Here is a 23865-nt window from a genome sequence, read left to right as displayed (position 1 = left end):
CATACAGGCCAGCACATTACCGATCGATGTTTCACAATGCTCTGCCTCTTGTCTAAGACAATGTTCAGCATCCTCAGTATGCAGTGATAATTAACATTCACAGTTTTTATAAACCCTAACATACTGTAATTCCTCAGTGCTGCTCTCATCTTAAAAATTACTTTTCACCCATTATTCACAGATCTCTTGTGTTTGCTTGTTAAACACTTTGGCTAATTTAACAGTTCTTTCAACTCTGTTTAACACACTTTGAACCCAATCTGCATATTTTCCTCCCAAAATGAACATAGAAAATGCAGAAAAAGTTGTTCAAACTTTCCTAACTCATACCCATGTAATTTACATTCATCAGCCATGCTAACTATCCACATAAAATAAATAAAAAATGTCTTCCATCCAATGAGGATTTCTTGCTTGTCTGACATCCAGTGTGACAGAAGAGCTGCAGTAAGACTTTTACCTGTGTCCGTGGTTTTGCTCTGCAGTGAAACTCTCCAGGGAGCCCGGATGGCTGGAGGGTGTGCTGGAGGGAAAGCGAGGACTCATCCCTGAAAACTATGTGGAGATACTGTAACTCCGAAAAGAACTATCCTCACACTTCTCTTTATATACATGGTATCCATGGTCTCGGCGGCTCTTTCACAGTGGCACTGCTTGTCGTTCCTCCATCCTTCTCCACACTAAAGACGCTGAGAGGAAAAATATATATTGTATCCAAAAACACAGGTGTTGAGTTCAAGTATAAGCTAAGATGTGCTGTATACATAGAGACTACACTTTAAGATATGTAAATAGAAATTTGTGTGGGAAAATACGCATCCGTCATTGTGACTGTGTTGTCCTCTTTTTTTTTATTTTATTGCATGTTATAATTTTAGCCAAGTAGTTTGGGTTATTTAGCATTAGTATTCTCAATACTCAAAGATACCTTGAGTATCTTTCTATTTAATGTTATCAAGTTGCATTTAATTGGGCGTGTGATGATGTATAGGAAAAAAAAAAAAGTGTAACCTTATGACAGTGCAGTGAACATTTGTCAGTTTTGTGTCTTGGTTTAGTGGAACACTAGAGAGTATATTAGACATAAATGTAGTGCTTGGCGGTTATTGATATTGAAATATGTATGTGATTATTAAATCTTTCGCATTGGTTAAAACTGATGCTGTGCCTTCAATTTATTACACATGGCATGTGGGACGCTGTTCAATAACTCGAACAGAGCAACTTTTTTTTGCTATTCTGTATATAGTTTTTAACATTATTTTGAAGAACAGAGACGATAAATAAAAATGTAACGCATACATTGACGTCAAATTAAATATTGCCAAGTCTTACATCTGTGTTATATACATAGTTATATTTGTGCAAAGAAACTTAAAAGCCAAGCACTCTCCCTCTTTAAAGTTTTGAAGTTTACCACATCGTTTTTGCAGAAACCTTAAAAATGGCAGGACTTCACTGATGTTTAATGAGACCATTTTCATTTTTCTAAGAGCTCTTGTTCCACGGGTTCATGTTTGTGACTGAGCGGATCTGCGGTGATTTCAGACAGTGATTTATGACCTCTGAAAAGGTCTTGGCATTGATATCATTTTTTTTTATGTTGATCAATGTTAAATAAATAAAGTGTTTTATTCTAATATCTTGCTTTTCATTTTTATTTATATGCCAGAGTATGTGTATAAATAATGGAAGCCAAATGCTGCAGGGCACTGTGGACCACTAATGTGTTTACTGGGGAAAAAAACATTTGTGATATGACTGTTGTTTAATGAAAAATAAAATAGCGTTGTGTGTGATTTTCTTAATGTCGATTAACTTAATTGTGTGGATGTGCTCCCATCAAGGTCAAAAAGACACTAAGGCTTTTGCTGAAGAACTTAAACTTGTCTAATAATTCAAAACCTCATTACCTGATTAGTACAACCCATAAATCTCCCATATATGTTTGCATTTGTTTAATAGCAATCTTGACCATACTGTATGAGGGATAAACAATAGCCACTACACACATGAAACGCGTTAAATTACAGTAAAATTACTGTAAAAATCTTTTTTGGTAAACATGTTCGCACATGCAGTGGCTTTCCATTATTTATCCGTATTGCTGCCATTCACAAATATAGCCCAAAATACCATTTAAAAACTCAGTGATGCCATTTTCTAGAAATTCATAAAAATAAAATAAAAATAGCTCTTTTATTTCTTTTAAGGTTTGTTGTGTTTTACCAACACATACATTTTAGTTTCTGTCCCATTTAATGACATTTCTTGCTAAATTGTGTGCTAAATTAGATTTGTTAGAGCATTGTAATTGGCTCAAACTCTTAGGAAGCATTTTGATGGTTTATTGGAATTTCATTGTCCAAATATAAGCAACATTTTGTTACTGATACCTGTCATTTCGACACAACCGGATTTCTGTTGTATGTAGATGAACTGTTGTCTATTGCATACATTGCATTTAGAGCATTGTGACTTATTCTCTCCCACACACTTCTAGCCCTGGAGCTGCTCTGCAGCTTTTACATTAAACCTCTCCCCCTTTAAGTGGATTAAATCCTCATTTCCTAGCAGATTTGGACTGCCTCCTCATATACTGGGCTTGAACTGGAGCACACGGCAGTCTAGGTCCTTACTGGATGGAGTGCTTGAAAACAAACCATTTGCATCAAAATAGACTCCTCTGTTGAAGCCACAGCGCAGCGGTTAGCACACACTGTTGTAGCAACTGGTTCGGGTTTAGGTTATTTCCTGTTTTCTGTTCCCATTTCCTTTCATGACCCCATCATACACACATGATAAGTGCACATTTCTTGCAGAATGACTGCAGTTTGTTCAACTGCGGTTAAAGGGATTTTTGTGGTTCCTGATCCTATCAATGTAAAATGTCATTCGCAAACCATTATACTTCAGTAATGTGGTACTTTTCTCAGTAAAATGGGATATTTAAAAATAATGACTGTCATCATTTACTCATCCTGATATTGAACCTTTCTTTCTTCTGCAGAGCACAGAAGATATTTTAAAGAATGTTTCTGGGTTTTGACCACACAAGGAAACTCAATTGGGTCCAAAACAACAATGGACCCATTTGACTTTGAATGTATATAAAAAAAAACCAAATGTCTTATTTTGTGTTCCCCCATAAAAAAGTCTACTACTCAAGAACTACTCAAGTGTGCGTAAATGATGACATAATGTTAATTTTGGGATAAACTAAAAAGTCAGTTACAAATAAAGTCAGTTGACTTGGTGGCCATATTTACATAAACAGCTATTTCAGCATCCAAGACCAGCTCCTGTCTATTTGAATGGGGGGATAGAGTGGTTGTCTATTAAAGCTTACATTTAAATAACATTTCAAATCCACAATAAAAATTTGCCATGAACTGTCTGATTATTATTGTTTCTTGCACTCAAATAGCATTTAAAAATGTGAATAGTTTCAGGTTTTCATGAGACCAGAGCTTCTAACTGCAGCGACTTTACCAGTTTTTAATTTTATGTATTTACTTATTTAATTTATTTTAAGTGATGTTATGTTATGCTGTTTTAATAATATATATATATATATATATATATATATATATATATATATATATATATATATATATATATATATATATATATATATACACACACACACACACACACACAAAGTGGGTACGGAAAGTATTCAGACCCCCTTAAATTTTTTATTCCTTGTTGTATTGCAGCCATTTGCTAAAATCGTTTAAGTTCTCTCTTTTTTTTTCTCATTAATGTACAGACAGCACCCCATATTGACAGAAAAACGTAATTGTTGACATTTTTGCATGTTTATTAATAAGAAAAACTGAAATATCACACGATGTGACACTCAGATATTTAACTCAGGTGCTGTCCATTTCTTCTGATCATCCTTGAGATGGTTTTACACCTTCATTTGAGTCCAGCTGTGTTTGATTTTACTTATTGGACTTGATTTGGAAAGCCACACACCTGTCTATATAAGACCTTACAGCTCCCAGTGCATGTCAGAGCAAATGAGAACCATGAGGTCAAAGGAACTGCCTGAAGAGCTCAGACACAGAATTGTGGCAAGGCACAGATCTGGCCATGGTTACAAAATAAAAAATAAAAAAAGGATTCTGTTGCACTTAAGGTTCCTAAGAGCACAGTGGCCTCCATAATCCTTAAATGGGAGACATTTGGTAATGACCAGAACCCTTCCTAGAGCTGGCCGTCCGACCAAACTGAGCTATCGGGGGAGAAGAGCCTTGGTGAGAGAAAGGTGAAGAAAAACCCAAAGATCACTGTGGCTGAGCTCCAGAGATGCAGTCGGGAGATGGAAGAAAGTTGTAGAAAGTCAACCATCATTGCAGCCCTCCACCAGTCAGTGCTTTATGGCAGAGTGGCCCGAAGGAAGCCTCTCATCAGTGCAAGACACATGAAAGCCCCCATGGAGTTTGCTAAAAAAAACACCTGAAGGATTCTCTGGTCTGATCAGACCAAGATATAACTTTTTGGCCTTAATTCTAAGCGGTATGTGTGGAGAAAACCAGTCCCTGCTCATCACCTGTCCAATACAGTCCCAACAGTGAAGCATGGTGGTGGCAGCATCATACTGTGGGGGTGTTTTTCAGCTGCAGGGATAGGACGACTGGTTGCAATCGAGGGAAAGATGAATGTGGCCAAGTACAGGGATATCCTGGACAAAAAACTTCTCCTGAGTGCTCAGGACCTCAGACTGAGCAAAGGTTCACCTTCCAATAAGACAATAAGCACATAGCTAAAATAACGGAGTGGCTTCACAACCACTCTGTGACTGTTGTTGAATGGCCCAGCCAGAGCCCTGACTAAAACCCAATTGATCATCTCTGGAGATACCTGAAAATGGCTGTCCACCAACGTTTACCATCCAACCTGACAGAACTGGAGAGGATCTGCAAGGAGGAATGGCAGAGGATCCCCAAATCCAGGTGTGAAAAACTTGTTGCATCTTTCCCAAAAAGACTAATGGCTGTATTAGATCAAAAGGGTGCTTCTACTAAATACTGAGCAAAGGGTCTGAATACTTAGGACCATGTGATATTTCAGTTTTTCTTTTTTAATAAATTTTTTAATGTGCAAAAATGTCAACAAATCTTTTTTTTCTTTCAGAGCTTTTTAGCAAATACAGTATTCATGTACACATATGTACATAGCACAGTACTGCATATGTGCACAGATCATTTTTGAATGTGATTATGAAATTAGTCAGAATAAGCCAAACTAGTTTCATTCAAACTGAGCTCAAATTTGAACAGATTAAGGTGTTTACATGAAGCTTCTTCAGTCCGATTAAGCCATCAGTCTGATTATAAAACTGCTTATTTGGTTGCATCTAAATGTAGCTATGGAGAAATACATGATATTACTTAGCCTAAGTTTTGGGGTTAATCATCACTTATATTTTCATAAAAGATTTCCAGTTGAATTTGTCTTTCACATAATGTGCACCAAATCACTTACAGTAAGACCAGGAATGCATAAATAATAAACCATGTAATATCTTGAATTTTGATTTCTGGACAACTGAAGTCACAGCCTCTGTCTGATTAGCTTTCAAAGCACCTCCGGACCGTGCGGCGTGTGTGTGTGTTTGTGCTATCACACATCAGTGCACTGTACACATCATTAGCGTGCAGATGTCTTCCAGACTGCTGTGAGATGTGTGTGTTTGAGTGCCACGTATTACATAATTATCATGACATGGCAGAGTCACAGACATCCAGTAACTAATAGAGCAGATGATAGGACGAGACATGGGAGAGGGCTAAAAATAGGCAACGTGTCGAAGAGCCCGGTGCTTACATAATCAAATGAGCCCGAGCTAATGAGATGGGCAAACTCACCCTCCCGCCATCTCTTCATCTCACTTTCTCTCCCTCTGTGTCTCCCTTTCACTTCAGTTTCGCTGGATACAGTTTAACCACAAAGTTCCAATTGGCTCTTGTATGTCTCATGCCTGAAAGAGTGAGACGGAGCAATGTAGAACTGCATCTGATCAGTTCATCTGAAGCTACTGTGTACTTCGGTTTTCCACCAAACTCTGAATGTTTTCATTTTGTTTCCTCCGGTGCCCTCAGTTTGCGGTCAGCATACCCGTCCTCCTTGTTTTGTAAAGTACAGTAAAGATACTACACTTTCTTTATGCTCAAAGGCAAGGCACCACAGGCCAAAACATTTTAAGGTGTTGTTTCAGGCAATATATAGTTCTGTCTAATTCATTAATGCCCCATTTGCACATTTAACCAACATTTAAAAAGATGTGCAAGTAAACTAAATGCATAAAATTGCATGCTAAATGTAATCAATCAACTGAGGAAATAGTGTAACATCTGTTACTTTTTGCTGTAAGAATACTTCATGCTGAGTATTTTGCGCTGCATGCAGCTATGTACTAACAAACTGTTCTGTGTTATATCTCGGATAAATGAGACCGAGAAGGTGGGACAGTGAAAAACAAAACAGAAAAGCATTGAGTGATAGCAAGCAGAGAATCTGGGGCACAGAAGCCGCCATGTGTGAAGCCACAGCCCTGAAATCTGCCTGATCCAATAGATTCTGTTTATCTGGCAGGACTACACAGCTTGCGCTATTGGCAATCTGGGAGAGATTTGGAGTGGGCTTGCGGATTTGCGCAAAAGAGCAAAAGTAATACTGTCTACTCTCACAGTCTGGCAAACAAGCACATTTTTTCAGATCGGGCTTCTAACGAGGTTAATGGCAAATTTTCTCTCTGGGGACGTGGAGGTGTTACATTGTTAATGTTTAAGTCCTTTGTCTGAAGATCTCGCTCTCTGGTGCTGTTTTCCGAGGATTTTTCCGTCACTGCTAGACCAGTGAATGCAGACGAGACTTGCTGTTTTCTTCACGTATTACCATAATCACTTACTTCCTCATTCAAGCTCATTTCCCTTGAAGAAATATCATTTGTCAAAACTAAAATCTGCCAGAAGTTTAAATTATGACTTTGTCACTCAAACCTACTCTCCTCTTTTCTTTTAGTGTGCATTCTTCTCTCTCTTTCTGTTTTCCATTGCGCTTTGCCACATACTGTATCCAGTTTTTTTTTTTTTCTTATCCATTCCTTTTCTTCCTACTGCTGCTGTTTCTTTCCATTCACTCAGCGCCCACTCAGATGTCTGCAGCATCCTATGATCCAATTCGCTGTCTTCCTACTGTTATCCACTACAGTTGACCCCTAAATCTCTAAAACATCTACAGTATGAGCATGTTGTGCAGTTTGTCCTTAACTGTCCTTAAGTTAACCCAGAACAAATCACCAAACTCAACTGTTAAATGGAAAAGAAAACAGAAAAAAAGTGGATTTCATCACTACATTTAAATACACTTGCTAATGTACTGGAAATACTAGTACTCTTAGTGAAATATTAGTAGATGTTCTCCAGACAAAATAAATAAATAAATGTCTGTTGTATAAATTGCGATTTACAGCAAAAGTAACACCAATTCATGATCTTTAAATTTGTATGAATTGTCTTTAATGGCGAAAGAAAGAGTGCACAGTAATTAATTGTTAACAGGTTTATTGGAATCCCTTGATGTTTCTGCAAACACAGTTATGGCAAGATCTGCATCAAGATGTACACTTTAGAGGAACTATTTGCATCTGTCTTTTGCTCATGTTGAATATTTCTGTACTGAGGAGATTTGCTAACAAGTATTGTACAAAGCACTGATTAAAAAAGGTGGGGAGGGTTCAAAGGAAATGCTCTTTTATCACAAAAGAGATATGGCTTTGTCACTTTAAACAATGTATAGCACACAGATTCAGATGCATCCCCCAAAAAGAAAAATCAATATCCATTAACACATGGGTGTTAATGTGCAAACACAACGTGAGATCTGTGGGTTTTCACTAGTAAGCTCTATTTTATTCTGGTTCAACATACTCTGGTTACCTTGATCATGCTTTGCCCTTATTTTGCACAAAGGTGCTGCTTGGTGGTAATGTGATTTGTACAAATGCATAGTTTTACATGTTATTAGACTCCCCAAAAACACATCTAAAAAAAGTCATATGCAGACTGTCAAAGCTGAAGTAACAAGCAACTCAAAAGTGTGGATTCACACCAACTTTCAATGTTTCAAGCTTCATCATTTGGTGATGGAGGAACGCAAATTGCAAACATGCTGCAACAAGCATGAAAAATTCTCTTAAGCTGCTGATGGACATCTGAATTCATATCAGACATTTGCGATTTAACTTTGCTCCCTGTCCTAGTTTAGTCTTTAGGTCTTTTTTACATAAAGTTTGAATTTGTTTAAAAAAAGAAAAAAAAAAGTCCATATATTTTTTTCATATTCTGTGTAAATACAAATAAGGAACATTGTTGGTTCACAAGACAATAACTTGTGAAGCACTGAAGAAGAAGAAAAAAAAAAACAGTGTTTTTGCTTGGTTTGACTTATTTATATATTCAACAAAAAATATCTAAAATATTTGGCAACCATGAGTATTTTTCTTTTCAGCTTAATATAGCTAACCTCTGATGAGAGCACTGCGTTGTGTTTTTATTAGATTTGTAGGCGAAGCAAAGCAGAAAAACACAAAAAACAGACAATTAGTTCACATTACTACAGAGCAAAATGACAAGTTTTAAGTTAGTGACATCCATGGAGTAACAAGTCTCTCTTGCTGTGAAAAGTAAATATAAATGAAATGTATATCCATCATGCTCTCTGGCTCTTGCTCTGGATTCTGATTGATGGGCAGTCAGTAACTGTTAAGAGGGAAATGTGTGAACTTCATCCCAGCGTCTGACAAATGTTTAATATAGAAATGTTCCATACAACGCAACATAATAATTCACTGATTTATTTACAATAGATTCTGTAAAATGGTAACTTTTGTGAGAAAAAAGGCACAAGTTTCCCTTCTTAAATACACTGTAAACATCTTTTCAAAAAAGCATGCATAAACATTTCACTTTACAAAAGATCTCATATACTCTTTTTAGACAAATTACTAATATATCGTGTCCAGCAAAATAGAATCTCTCAAAAATACTTCACATACATCCTATGAACCTTTTTAACATTTATTCTCATTTATAGATCTGTGTATTTAAAAAAGGGAAAGGTTGGAAAAAAGAGACCTAGTTTTAGGTACATCAAAAACTTTAAACATACAGTGTATTGACAAGTCGGTGAAATGGGTTTTGCCTGGGTTCCACAGATTGATTTGATTGTTCTATTCCAATTAGGTTTTTTCTCTTTTACCACCAACCAGCTACAACAAAAAGGCAAACATCAAAAGTTCTTGGACCTTTCCAGTTCACAAATGTCCCAACCTGTCCCCCACCCCCCCCCACCCAAACCACATTACATAACCAACGCAATAGCAGAACATCTAATATCCCAATTATCACATTATGGTGTCTGTGCAAATCAAAATCAGCCAATAGGATCATTCTAATCCTATCAGAGAAAAAACAACAATGCCCTCTAAAAAATAAGTCAGCTATCCTGTGCCTTTTAGAAATTTGAGAGAAAAACAGAAAAGCAAATACACACACACAAACCTTCATTGTCCTCAGACTCACAGCATTCGAGAACTAGCGGTACCTCTTTTGATCCATCGGTAGCACAGTGGGGTTATGAAACACGAAACAGTGGTCCAAATTCCTATTTAAGATACAATTCGCTCAAGTACTCTCAAGTCGACTGGTATTTCCCCAAATAGCAAGGTGGTTGAAATCAAAAACTTCCTATGTACAACGTTTGAAAAATATTCCTACAAGCAACAATTATAATCATACGATACACATATATTGTGTGTTTATGAGCAGGTTACTGTTGTTATTAGTCTGCGTAACCCTGTCTGTTTCTTACAATAGACTACTATGTGGACTACAGCTGTTATTGTCGTTTACGAATATGAAAGCTGTATGCGTCAGAAAAGCTGATTTTCCCTATACGGTAACTAACTGTACATGTGTTGCTACTGAAAATCATCTACTATTTACGTTTAGAAAACAGAAGCACCTTGTTAGAAAATGGCTTCTAGCTGGATTGTTTCTTGGAAACGCAAAAACTTCGCAATCATATAAAATGCTTTTCTTGTGTGGAACGGTAAAGTAGTACTGTTTTTTTTTTTTTTTTCTTAACGTCAAAAGGGAGCTGGTTTAGTAACAGCTTAGGTACGGTTTACTAAATTCGCTACAGTCAAAGCGCGCGCACAAAACGTGGCTTGTGTGTTTGCGTGAGCTCAATTTTTTCAAGAAGACGAGCCATAATATTTGCTGTATTGCAAAGTTGCATGCTTTTTTCTCTGACCGATCCAAGAGTTATTTCTTTCGGAGCTGCCATTTCTCAGCTTATCAATCATCAGGCCACCGCAGCACTGAATCAGCGTGGCCTTTGTAAACACTTCAAGTCATCATTTTTGCAGATAAATTTAGATTACATTTTTCTACTTCCGTGCACCAATTATTCAGAATGTAGCTATATAGTAGCCCTTGGTGGAGTATTTTATAACCTCTTTGCAAGCACCCCAATTTAATTAATAATTCCATCTTAACCAGCAGTTTTATTACTGAATCTTACCTGTCATTTTTTCATCTGAGCGGCAGATTGTAGGAGAGTTACATACAAACGCAATGGTATTTACTGGCAGATTGACAGGTCTGGGAGTCAAGGATATGTCTAGTATGTGGGCCCATATTTCTGTGTGTGACGTATCCACATGTACGTCTATAGCTTTACCAAAGAATATGGCTTCATATCCTTATAGAACACTGTCAGCATTGTCTTTGGGGGTAAGGAACGCACTGTCACATGAAATATGAGTTCTTCTCTGTTGGCTGGGTACAGAGATCGCTCTTTGCCTTCCCACACTACGCAAGCCTTATATGGCTTTAAACCAAGTCTCTCGTTACGCCTTGCTTTGTGCATAGCGGGCTTGCTCTTGTTCGCTCTCTGAGGGCTGAGTGTCCTCTGCTTTTTCTCCCATGTGATCCTTCACTTTTCCCTCCTTTTGCGAGCTTTCAGTCATTTCTTGTGAAAGAAGAGGGTGTGTGTTAGGCCCGACTCCACCTTTGGTATCTGGTCGCTGATTATTTCCACCAGCATCTCGGGGAACTCGACCTTCAGAGCCTGGGATTCACGGAAAGTGTAGAAACAAAAGTCCAACAGGCTCCCTACGAGCTGTAAAGAGAGAGGAAGAAGAGACTTGTGTCAAGATTGAATTCAAACTGACAGTGCTTATCATTAAAGAGACATTCTGGTGAAACATGAGTGTGGGTAAACATGCATTGATGAATTAGCAAAGAAAATCTGCAGAGTGGCCGAGCGATCTCATTTATGGAGGCTCTGTCTCACTGACCAAAGCGAAAAGGCTTTTAGGCAGAGCTTGAACTTGTTTCTCTTCAGCTTACAAATGAATAAATCAACACTGCTGTCAAGTGTTCTTCACCCCCAAGTGCAATTAAAAAGCGTCTTTTCCAGTACTTTTGTGTGCTTTTACAAAATGTTGAGCTGGCAGCAATGCAAAAAAAAGTGATTAGCAATGAACAGCTCTCAGAAATAAACCGCGGTTCTAATCTCTCAGAGGCAGTTTTTAATTTGAACGCACACTTGATATTATAACTCTTTAATAATCCACAACTGAAATTATTTTAACATCCGCCGATTTGAAATATTAATGGTTTTCAGCTTCTAACCGCATGAGAGCTACTTATAATGAATGAATATGAAATATTTCTTAAATAAATACCTGCTGATTCTGATTTGTTTCTAGAGAAATATTTGAGCAGCTTGATCTACCCAGAATACATGTAAGTATATAGGTGTTCATTTTTTAGTCAGGAAAGTGCTTGCACTTATTACAGATATTATAGAAATAAAGCAGAAGATTTCTGCTATATAAAAAAAACAAAATCTATAAACTCCTATTTCTCTTGTTCCTGTTATTTTTATCACAGAGACATCCAAGGACCACCACAAGAGTGTTAACTTAAGATATTAAATATGCTTAACACATACATTTTATCTGGAATAATTTTCAAGTCATGAGATAAATCACAACCTGTTTTATTCTACTAAATAGCAAGAAAAAACTAAATATCTTACGTTAATAGTAGGTTTAAAAATATTTTTTTTTTTTACAAAATAATTAAATAATGTCTTATGGCTTTAGTGCAATGACAATAAAAAGGCATTTCCCCTTAGAATTCAAATTTTTTTGCACACTGTAAAAACATTTTTATAAACACAAAAAAATTACAAAATAAAATCCAGCCACCTTTAAATTTAGAGGTCATCTGCTTCAAAAAATCACTGAAATCACTGTTTTAAATCAGGAAGATTAAAACCAATTTTCTTGAACATTACTTAAAATTAAGCTTACAATAATTGACAGATATTATCAAAATTAGATATTTCGGTAACACTTTAATATTCGTACTACTATTATGGCTTATTAGCATGCCTATTATTATCATATTGGCTGTTTATTAGAACTTATAAAGCACATACTGTATACTGCATGACCATATTCTACATCTCTAATCCTATCCAGTATCTAAACTTAACAATTACTTAGTAACTATTAATAAGCAGCAAAGAGGAGTTTATTGAGGTAAAAGTCATAGCTAATGGTTTGTTAATGGCAAGAATTGGACATTTTAAATAAAGTGTGACCCAAGAGACTCATGAACTGAATGAGAACACTCTGGATAATTAGAGCAGAACTGTATCTGTCTTTGATCTATCAACCGAGGTCAATAACAGGGGAATGTTTCGACTTACTTCATGCATTGCGTCCAAAAGCTTGGTGAGCTGGAAAAAGCGCTGCCACGTCTGGCCGGAATTGTTAGTGGCTTTCCCAACTGAGCGACGGAGCTCCTTGATGTAATTCACCCGCATCTCCTCAAAGGCCCCTTGATTCTTCAGACCATCTTTGGGCACTGTCAACAAAAACAATGTCACTTTGTTGCAATACGAAAGCTACTCGCTCTATAGTGAGTAAAACAACACTATTTTCTTTCATTTGCATCTATCTATCCATCCATGTCTGTCTGTCTGTTTATTCATCCTTCCATCTAATCTGTCTGCCTTGCAGTCTACCTTCTCAGGTGATTTATGTTCTTTTGTGTGAAGTTATTCAGGATTAACTCAAAGTCCTGAAAACTACTTTTACTTTTGGCAGATGGGAGATAAAAGCCCATTCAGGCTGAAGGGAGTAATTCTCTCCTATCCTGTAGGACAAGTGCACTCATGGCCTACAGCCAAGCTTGTGAAATGACATTCAGCTTCTGGACAGCTGAATAAGAAACAGCTCATTCTCACGCTTGCTCTGTCCACTGCTCAACAGCATACAAACAACATCTATTCAGATCAAATTAGTCATTTTGTTGCATTCCACTGACTGGCTAATTGAATTTGTTTCATTTCTTTTTGTCTCAACTGTGATTTTGAGGTTAGTTTTTTTGCAAAACAAAGCAGCATTTGCACAGTGGCACACATTAAGACTGTAGTGATGGTTATGAAAACTTATATATATATATATTAAAATTCAAGAACCAACATCATTTAAAAGTGCTAAGTGTAGCCTTCAGACACAAACAGGTTTCAACAAACCCCTATTCTTAGCACGAAACTAGCTACTTATTTAGTTAACATTACCAAATTACAACAACAAGGCCTTCAGGATGTTTAAAGCTCTTTACTCTGCGTGTTGAATGAAAAGCAGTTCTTCACCTCTGTTCATTGGTAGGTGTGTGTTAAACCCACGGTCACTTCCCCCTGTTTTCTCCTCTCCCACTGACCCACATCCAGCCTCATTAGCCACAGGCTGCCATTTAGAGCCCAGTGAATAAAAAGTGGGGCGATTATGCCACGCTAATCGTGTCTTGTCATAAGAAATAGATTCTTTTGCCTGTAGAATCTGTCATTGTGTTAACATATCTGACAGGAAGAGTAGGTTAAAGAGCTTTTTAGTCAAATTAAGATCAATCAACAGCAACTGTGGCATTATGTTGATTTAAAAATCTTTGAAGGAAAGAAAGAAAGAAAGAAAGAAAGAAAGAAAGAAAGAAAGATAGAAAGAAAGAAAAAGAAAGAAAGAAAAGGTTATGCTGTATGCTGATTAAAAATGTCAATAAACGGTAAATATATTATTTAAAATAAAAAATGTGAAGCCTCTAATTTTATAAAAGGTTTTACATAAATTAGCCTGTTAAAATATGTTTTATTCATTTTTATTATTTTGTATTATTTGAGTTTTTAAGTTGTTCTCAAATTGTTTCCCTCAGAGCAAAAATCAGGGTCGTAGTCATACACTTAAAATATAATTAAAGGGAGCATTTTTTATTTTTCTGCATATTATTTGAGCTGTTAAGTTGTTTTTGTTATTTTTAGAGTTGTTTTGGGACTTCCACTTTGATGACAACACAGCTGTAAAATTGGATATATCTTTACATAGAAAGATTAGTTAAAAGAAATTATTCTAGTGCAGTCAAACGATTAATCCCGATTAATCGCATCCAAAATAAAAGTTTTTTGTTTACATAATATAATGTGTGTGTACTGTATGTATTTATTATGTATATAGATGAACACACTTACATGTATATATTTATATACAGTAAACAGTTTTTGGATTACATGAATCGTGATTAATCGCTTGACAACACTTTTTTTTCCATGCTTAAATTATGTTAACTAAATCTTAATGCTACAGTATTGAAACTACTACTACAGGACTATTGACTGTTTTAATGTTTATGGTTTGGCCAGAGTTTTTTCAAATTCAAAATAAATGATTATTGCAATCAGCATTTACATGCCAAAGGGCTGTTGGCTGAGCTTAACTTCTACTAAACCTAGAATATTACTTTAATATTGCCCACTTAAAATTGTTATTTTGTCATTTAAAAGCTAAAAAAGTTTTGCCTGTCCTATCACATTAATACGGAAGTTCTAAGCGGCCATGCATTATAATTTTTTTTCTTCTTGTTTTCTCGTTATAACGACTTAATTTTCTCGTTATCTTGACATAACGAAGGTCGTTTTCTCATTATCTCGACATAACAAAGTTCGTTTTCTTGTTATAACGACTTAATTTTCTCGTTATCTCGACATAACGAAGTTCGTTTTCTCGTTATAACGGCTTAATTTTCTCGTTATCTTGACATAACAAAGTTTGTTTTCTCGTTATAACAACTTAATTTTCTCGTTATCTCGACATAACGAAGTTTGTTTTCTTGTTATAACGACTTAATTTTCTCGTTATCTCGACATAACGAAGTTCGTTTTCTCGTTATAACGACTTAATTTTCTCGTTATCTCGACATAACGAAGTTTGTTTTCTCGTTATAACGGCTTAATTTTCTCGTTATCTTGACATAACAAAGTTTGTTTTCTCGTTATAACAACTTAATTTTCTCGTTATCTCGACATAACGAAGTTTGTTTTCTTGTTATAACGACTTAATTTTCTCGTTATCTCGACATAACGAAGTTCGTTTTCTCGTTATAACGACTTAATTTTCTCGTTATCTCGACATAACGAAGTTCGTTTTCTCGTTATAACGACTTAATTTTCTCGTTTTCTCGACATAACGAAGTTCGTTTTCTCTGTCAATCTGCCAGTTCGTTTTCTCGACTTAGTTTTCTCTAAAAAGTTACAAAACTGTGCCAGCAGGTGGCACTATATACCTGAATATAACTGATGGGGTGTTGTATACCATCCACTTTACTGTACGCGGACCTTCCTCATGATCGCTATAATTTGTGCAGTCTTGTTCATTACTGACATTTAATTAATTCATAAATGTTAAATGCTTGAATCAATATGAATATTTTGTGTATTAAGTTCCTGCTTGATGCATGAGTTTCACCAACACGTTCTGTGTCATAAAATAACTGCTTATCAAAACCAAGGTTGACATCACTGTATTCTGTTTATCTACAGTAGGACAGGATTTAACGATGTAGGCTGATGTGCTTCTTTTCCTTATTACTAATCTTTATTGTTAACCATATTGATGAGAAATGTGATGTATATGTAAAATCCATAGACTAATTTAATTCAGTTTTGTTCTGTAATGTTGTAATGGTTTTTTTTCTACACACACACATACACATGAACGCTCTTTTCAAACAGAAGCTTGTAACACACCTGATATCTGCCATATCATATAATGACTACTACAAATTACAAATTATATATAATTTTATTTCAAATAAAGGAAAAATTGAGTTTAAGTGAGTAAAAGTGAGTTTAATCCAAGCAGCTCTAATAGTGTTGCCATTTAAACATGTTAATTACAAAAAACAAAACGTTCGTTGTACTGTCTCTGGAAAAATCAACAGTGATTGATCAGCCTTTATTTATGTACAGTATTGTAGACGCTATTATTACCTTGGCGAAGAAAAATTTGCTGAAATATAGGCTACAGTAAGAGCGCCTGCATGGTCCATCAGATGCCTGTCAAAGTTGTTCGTTACTATAGCAACAGTAAAACTGTCATGTCGTTATAACGAGAAAACGAACTTCGTTATGTTGAGATAACGAGAAAAATAAGTCGTTATAACGAGAAAACGACTTTCGTTATGTCGAGATAATGAGAAAATTAATTTGTTATAACTAGAAAACAAAAAGGAAAAAATGTATAATGCATGGCCGCTTAGAACTTCCGTACTTTAAAATGAATCCCACTTAATTTTATATTTTGTTATTATATAATCCAAAGACATTACATAAAAAAAAAGTAGGTGTCAAAATACTTATAAATGAAAAGAATCTGTGAACGAAAGATATCTCTCCACCATAAATTATTTAAAACTAATATTGACATACTGGTATATGTACAGACATATATATTTTGCATCATAGCAGTTTCTCTGGGAACATTTCTTTTCAGACTGTCTGAGTCTACCAAAGTTTATTTTTATTTTTTTTAAGTCAAAAAACGAGAGGGGATTTGGTTAAGTGACTCACTCTTTAGCAGGTCAACACTACCATCGCAAATAAGGTCACGTGAGAGCCTGCAGGGCTTCTGAAACCTTAGCCAAGGTCAAAGAGGAAAAACAGCCTCTCTCTCTCTCTCTCTCCCTCCCTCTCTCTCTCTCTCTCTCCCTCCCTCCCTCCCTCCCTCTCTCTCTCTCTCTGGCCCTGGAGCCCCACAGTAGAGGGCATGACACAATAGCTTCAGCAAAGCAGAAAAGGCTGATAACACATCAAAACGAATCAAAAATTAGATTCTGAACAAGCTGCATTAAACAAACATCAAACAGTAACTGTACCATAAGACAACATACCAACACAACAGCATTGAAACATAGGAACACAATATTTGCATATAAAGTAGATCATAACAAAGCGCTATAGTCCACTATTATCTGTGTAATGGGTCGGTTTACCCGTGAAAAACAGAAACCGGTTTATTTATTTAACAAAACAGCTCTTCCCAGCTTATCTCATATCAGCAATGACACACATAAGCCCACATCACGGATGTAGTCAGCGAAAGACGGCCATTTGATTTGTTTACATGTTGATTTTGTATCAGAAAAACTTTTTTTTCCTTCTTCTTCTTCTTCTTCTTTTTTAAAGAATCGCTCCATCTAAACCTTCAGCTTTTAAAAAATGTACCATCCCTGAGTCCTCGGCCTACACTTCCCCTGATCGTTCTCCTTGCATGAAGCTCTCTTTTTAGAGAGAAAAACACCAGTTCTTGGAGCTGTGCCCATCTCCTGACTGGATTTTATTAAGTACAGCAGGGCTCTCTGGAAAGGCTCCAGAGGATCAGCAAGTGGTTGTGGATCCCAAAACCTATCCTGTATGAGAATTCAGAACTCAAACTTCAGTCTCATATGCTGTAAACCCAGGGGTGCGTTGGCTGTGCCTGTCTGTCTGAACTGAGTGCATGTACTGCTCCCGTGTATGGGAGCTAAACTGAACTACAGTAGCATCTGAAAGAAATATATTAGATTAGATTAGATTAGATTATAACCTTAGTCTATTACACTCCTTTCTTTTTCTGAGTAAATAAATACCAATAATTATACTTATAATGTGCATTGTTGTCAATTATAGTATACATATATGTATGGGACACTTGTATTAATTATAATGCTAAAATATGGTTTAATTGTGTAAGGAAAGAAATCTGGTGTCTTGTAATTAAAGTGATCCATTTTTGCAAACAAAGCATCGTCTTCTAAAAAGCAAATACTTAGCTTATTTTAAATGAATTTCAACAACATGTGTTTTCATAAAGAAGACATTAAGATAAAATGATGGACATCATTCAGTCCTGCCAAATGTAGCCTTCAGATTCAGATGCGCTTCTTCGTGTTTTAGCAGTAGACCAAGTGCACAAATTTGAGAAGAAATTGGATTTAAACCCTTCAATTAAATCAAAATTTTTTTATTCTCTTAGTGAATTACAAGGTTCAGACCAGAAAATAAATAAACTATATAGTTTATTTAAACTAAATAAACAATATCTCTGAAGATCTTTTATTCTTTTTTCTTCAGTCTTTTTGCCGTAATTAGTGCAAACTGCAAAGTGCAGCACAAACAGAAAAAAGAGGGTATGACAAAGAGAAAGAGATCGGGACCCACAGCCGACTTAAAACTCATTGACTTCAGCTGTAAAAGGCTCTAGGCACAGAAACCTGATTTACCAGTTTATGGACATAACTCTCAAGTTTCTATTATGAGAATGTAACCTTTCAAAAGAAGTTAAAATCCCTTCTCACTAAGACACTATAGGTCAAACCACAGGTGTCAATATTTAAATACAATCAAAGGTCATGGAAATTTCTCCGACCTCACACACCCACATTCTCAGCTCGGGTGCTAAAGGCAAATAGAGTGAATGAAGACATTCATTCGTGCATTTACTTATTTTCCATATTGTTGGCTGATTCTTTGTCTGTTTGGAACACATGCAGACGGTGTTTTCTGTGCAAACAATCTCACCCGTGCTGAGCAGCAACAGGACCTTCATGGCGAGGAACTCCTCGTAAGTTAGCTGCAGACGGACAAACTCCTGGCTCACCTGCCGCATGCCCACACACAGATCGTACATGGTGGACTGCTGCATGCGTTCCCTGGTGGACAAATTGAGAGGATCTGTAGTAAACAACTTCATTTTTGTTGAATCAAAAATTGCTGTGGAAATACAGTTAAATGAATATTGAAACAATTAAAAGGTACTTGAGGCACCATTTGGGGTTTATTAGATTACCACATTGGCAGAGGCGTTTGGAGAACCTCTACAATCCAGAATTAACCCTCAGCTACTGCCAAAGTCAAGTGAAAATAGACTTGGGCATATAAATGAAAAATAAATAAAACTTGCCAAATGTCCAATAACTTTATTAGGAACTGTAACATTACATTACAAGTGAATTAACTATCGATGAACACAAAAAGAAACACTTTTTTTTTTTTACTTGCTTTGAAAGGAATCTCATGCTCACTAAGGATGCATTTATTTGGTCAAAAATACAGTAAAAACAGTAATATTATTACAATTTAAAATAAAAGTTTTCTGTTTGAATACATTTTAAAATGCAATATCCTGTGATGGCAAAGCCAAATTACACACATAACATAAGGACACATTAAATAACAAAATTATTAGAATTCTTACAAAATATTTCTGTTTCAAACAAATATCGTTCATTTGAACTTTCTATTGATCCAGAAAAATAAATAAATAAATGAATGAAGCAGCAGAACCGTTTTCAGTTATTCATATTAGAATGTTTTCTGCAGAATCATGTGACACTGAAGACTGGAGTAATGATGCTCAAAATACAGCTTTGACATCACAGGATTAAATTACATTTTAAAGTATTATTAAACTAATAATATCATTAAAATTGTATTTGATACAAATACGTCTATATTTTGTTGTTGCGATTACAATCATTTATATATTTTTTTGTTACCAACTAATTTTCAAAGACAAAACAAACATGCAACAAGAAGCTTTTCAAAAGAGCATGGCGCTAACAACAGCAAGGTCATGAGTTCGAATCCCAGGGAATGCTTAAACTGATCAAATATACACCTTTTATACAATGTATACAATTTCCACATGTGTACATGTAAATGTAATAAATTCTGCCTTTGTGGCTTCAGTAGATCATCGCTGCCAATCTTACTTACTCTTAGTCTTAATATCCTTCTTGGTTTCATCTTGACACTTTCTTGATTGTTTATTAATTTACTAGATACCTTTACAGATCTGCCACTTTGTTTGGCTCTAGGTGTGTGTGTGTGTGTGTTTGAGAGAGAGAGAAAGAGAGAGAGTGAGTGTGTGTGTGTGTGTGTGTGATTTCTGAATGCATGCATGTCTGTCTGTCTTCCGAAGCTGTCTGACCTGCTGTCATTCTGTGCTCAGGTTTGTCTGCCTTTTGTCTGCCAGAACTGATTCTGTCTCTCCCATTCTTCCAGTCTGACAGATCTTTATTTAATATCCCAACCTTCAATCTGTTTTCGCATGGTTTCAATTCCTCGTCTCGATACCTGTAAGAATAGCTACCTTATAGTGGTGTCCCTATTGTAGCTGTTCTAATTATTCTTATATAGATACCATTTACATTGTCATAAACAATAGATTTTATTGAGAAAGCTGCCATGGAGAGGTGTTTCTATATGAATTGTATTAGAGGTGTAAAAGTTGGAAGAACATACACAACGCTCACCCATCCATACACATATATTTCTGACTCCTTTTGACATACTTTTAGAGGACACCGAAAAGTGTCGGACTGGAAAACTGGAAACTTTTGTTTGGCTCCTCTTCAAGGCAGACATACAGTGTATTTAATCAATATCTTTTAAGGGCACTGCTGCACTATAGTCCTGCAGTGTTTCTCAACTGGTTCTGCTTCAAGACCTAGATTTCACATGAACATTTGGCGAGCAAAATGTCCTTAAAGCCAACCATTAAAATGTAATAATATAACAATGAACTGCACTCAGAATATGTAGAATTATTAATATGTCATAGACTGAATGGGAAAGTAGGTTATCGCTATATGTCATCTGAATGGATAAATGTTTTTGTGATGTGTTTCTATGTCAGTACAAACCATTATTTCATATGTTTTGGATTGTATTATACCTCGTGTATAATGTGAAATAAAATCTTGTCCATTTCATAGCAAATTTATTTTGCCAACGGTGATATAGTACACACTATTCTAAGCACACACTATTTTCGGTGGAAACATGTTGACCTGCTCATCTTTGGACAGTATAATAGTATATAAGTGCTATTTTATATACAATGGGTTAATGTAATGTAATGTGTTTATCTTACAAATATTGTGGATGACAACACACTGCTGCCTGCATACGTGCCTTAAATTTCCTGCAGACAATACTTGGATTGTTGTTGCAGTATGATTTAAACAGATTCAGGGTTTATCAGGAGGTAAAATTCAAGTCTTTGTGACTGAGCAGAAGGAATGCTAATTGTTTAGGCAATCAAAAAAAAACAAAGCTCATTCGGACATGTGTGCCAGAATCCTATGTGGTGGTTTGCCATCAGGATGTGTGGAAGTCATGTATGAGGTGATGAAAATATTTTAATATGTAAACACGCTAGTTAATTCTGTCCTTTTTCTCAAGATCTTTCCAAGTCATTTGGCAAATACAGTGAAGTGCTCCAGTTCTCCTGCAGGGGTCACTGTGCTCTGTTTTTACGCTTCTCCCACTACACTCAATAAATGGACATATAGCTTTAAAATTCACACAATCACACTCTTTCCACTCAACACGTCTTGTCAATTGTGCTTATTATGTGCCCCATTGACCTAACTCTCAGCCTTGATTAACCTTATCAAGAAGTGCTTATAGAACAAGTGTATTTCCAAGCGGAGCAACTGAAGGGACAGTGTTGTGTGAGTTAGCTTACTCGTTGAAGACGAGGTCAGGGGCGAAGTACAGCATTTGGGCGTTGGTGTGTTTGAAGGATCTCCAGCTGAGGGAGAAGGAGGAGAGACACATCCAGGAATACTGGATCAGCGTGATCTGGTCCTCAATAGGTAGACTGCGGAAACCTGGGAGAAAAAAAATCAAAATAAAGGGCAGGTTAACCCAGAGCAAAGAGGCATGACTTGCCCTGAAGCACAGCTTATATTAAGAAAGAATTTTAGGCTCTAAGAAATAAAATAGGATCTGGCTATCATGGGCTTTCACCCATCTAAAAATAGAAATTCTATGTTTGTTGTCTCTATGAAGAGCTGCATTATGATTCTTCAAAAAAAATCCACTGAAAATATATATGATAAAGGTGAGAAATTAATTATGGAATTGTTGTATGCTTGTTTTGTAAATAATAAAAAAAGGACATGCAATATTAAAACAAGAAATGGATGCAGATTCATGTTTGGATGCAAGTTCAATTGTAATCTTATTTACATCTTTAGTTCATGTAATGTGTAAGGCTATTGTGAACCTAACAGTTTGAGGTTGATTCCTAGAGTGGCACACATTTGTTCACAAATGAAAAAGTCTTGCAGTGCAGTCTGCACAATCAGGTTTACATGAATCACAGAAGGTTTCCATTCATTGTCCTGTTGTCAGAGAGAGTTAGCAATACAGCAGACTGGGTTCTTGCCAAAACTCACATTGAGACCTATAAAGTCACCCACAAGCTATAACATAAGCCACATGAGGACACACTATAAACTTATCGGTGAAGCAGAGGCTATTTTTGGCTTATCTGCAATACGCAAATTCAGTATTGACTATAATGTGTCACACCGTTAACTGAAAATCTCTTTTGTACAATAGCTTTATCATTTCCAGGCAATCTCTGAGCCTCCCTTGTGTTCTCTTTTGTTATAAATACTAATTTCCCCACATTATCCCTTTGGAAACTGGTCCACATGTTGGTGAAACTAGTGAAATTATTGTGAATGTACCTTGCAAAAACTAACAGAACTACAAAACCTAAAGTGTGGAAATACATCCTATTTTTCCCCATCAAACACTCCTGTCTTTGACTCCTAAAATGGTTTAAAATCACACAAACACAGAACAATGTGGACATAAAAGAACAAAATAACTAATAATTAAACATCTGCAAGACATTTGCAAAGTCTTTGAAACTCGGTGAGCCAGCTTGCCCTGTTGTGTTTTCAGCCTTCTATTTTTATATCCGGATATAGCAAGGAGATACCCTGGTATCAAATAATGGCAATACAACAAATGACCATCTTGTTGCAAGTTACCTTGAAAACTTAATTTGGAATGACAAAAACAGATGTTTCCAAAATTATAATTAACTGCAAAAAATTGTATGGGATTACTGTTTCAATTCAATTACTGTTACTACAGACAAAGTAAACCTCTGATTCTTCTATATGATGAGCCGACCTACTTTGGAAGCTTGTGGGCTTCAAATAAATGTAGTTCTTTCTAGTGTTCTGTTCATCAGAGAATCCTAAAAATGATTGTTATTTCCATGAATGTTTTTTTTTAAGCAGCACAACTATTTTCAACATTGAAATATTAAAGGGTTAGTTCACCCAAAAATTAATATTAGCCCATAAATTGCTCACCCTCAAGTCATCCTTCTGTAGGTGTATATGACTCTTTTTTCAAAGGAATCCAGTAGGAGTTACATTAAAAAGTGTCTTTGGCTACATTCACACTACAGGGCTTAATGCTCAATTCGATTTTTTCGCAAGGCCGTTCACATTTCCAATTAAATGCGACCTTTTGTTATCTCCTGTGTGAACGTGAAATGACCCATAAGTGACCCGCATGCACAGAAGAGTACTCAATGGTGAACGACATCACTCGTTGTTTGCGGAAGTAGCTAACGTTAAACATGGA

At 36.0% G+C, this 23865-nt stretch overlaps 2 protein-coding genes across 2 annotated transcripts in view; one reads left to right on the top strand and one right to left on the bottom strand.

Annotated features, from left to right (window-relative positions):
• Window positions 1-3392, top strand: part of LOC113095007 (rho GTPase-activating protein 10-like) — a 66165-nt gene extending 62773 nt beyond the window's left edge. The window contains exon 23 of the mRNA XM_026260611.1: window positions 486-3392. Within this exon, the coding sequence (XP_026116396.1) occupies window positions 486-574 (89 nt within the window). The 3' untranslated portion in view covers window positions 575-3392. The remainder of the gene's footprint in view (window positions 1-485) is intronic.
• Window positions 3393-7560: 4168 nt separating this feature from the next.
• The window catches only part of nr3c2 (nuclear receptor subfamily 3, group C, member 2), a 75172-nt gene continuing 58867 nt past the window's right edge, over window positions 7561-23865 (bottom strand). The window contains exons 6-9 of the mRNA XM_026260618.1: window positions 21938-22082; window positions 18985-19115; window positions 12802-12959; window positions 7561-11199 (exon numbers count right to left, since the gene is read on the bottom strand). Coding sequence (XP_026116403.1) covers window positions 11044-11199; window positions 12802-12959; window positions 18985-19115; window positions 21938-22082 — 590 coding nt within the window. The 3' untranslated portion in view covers window positions 7561-11043. The remainder of the gene's footprint in view (window positions 11200-12801; window positions 12960-18984; window positions 19116-21937; window positions 22083-23865) is intronic.

This window comes from Carassius auratus, unplaced genomic scaffold (genome assembly GCF_003368295.1).
Source record: "Carassius auratus strain Wakin unplaced genomic scaffold, ASM336829v1 scaf_tig00215565, whole genome shotgun sequence".
NCBI classification, from domain to species: Eukaryota; Metazoa; Chordata; class Actinopteri; order Cypriniformes; family Cyprinidae; genus Carassius; species Carassius auratus.
This window is presented reverse-complemented; position numbering and strand designations above follow the sequence as displayed.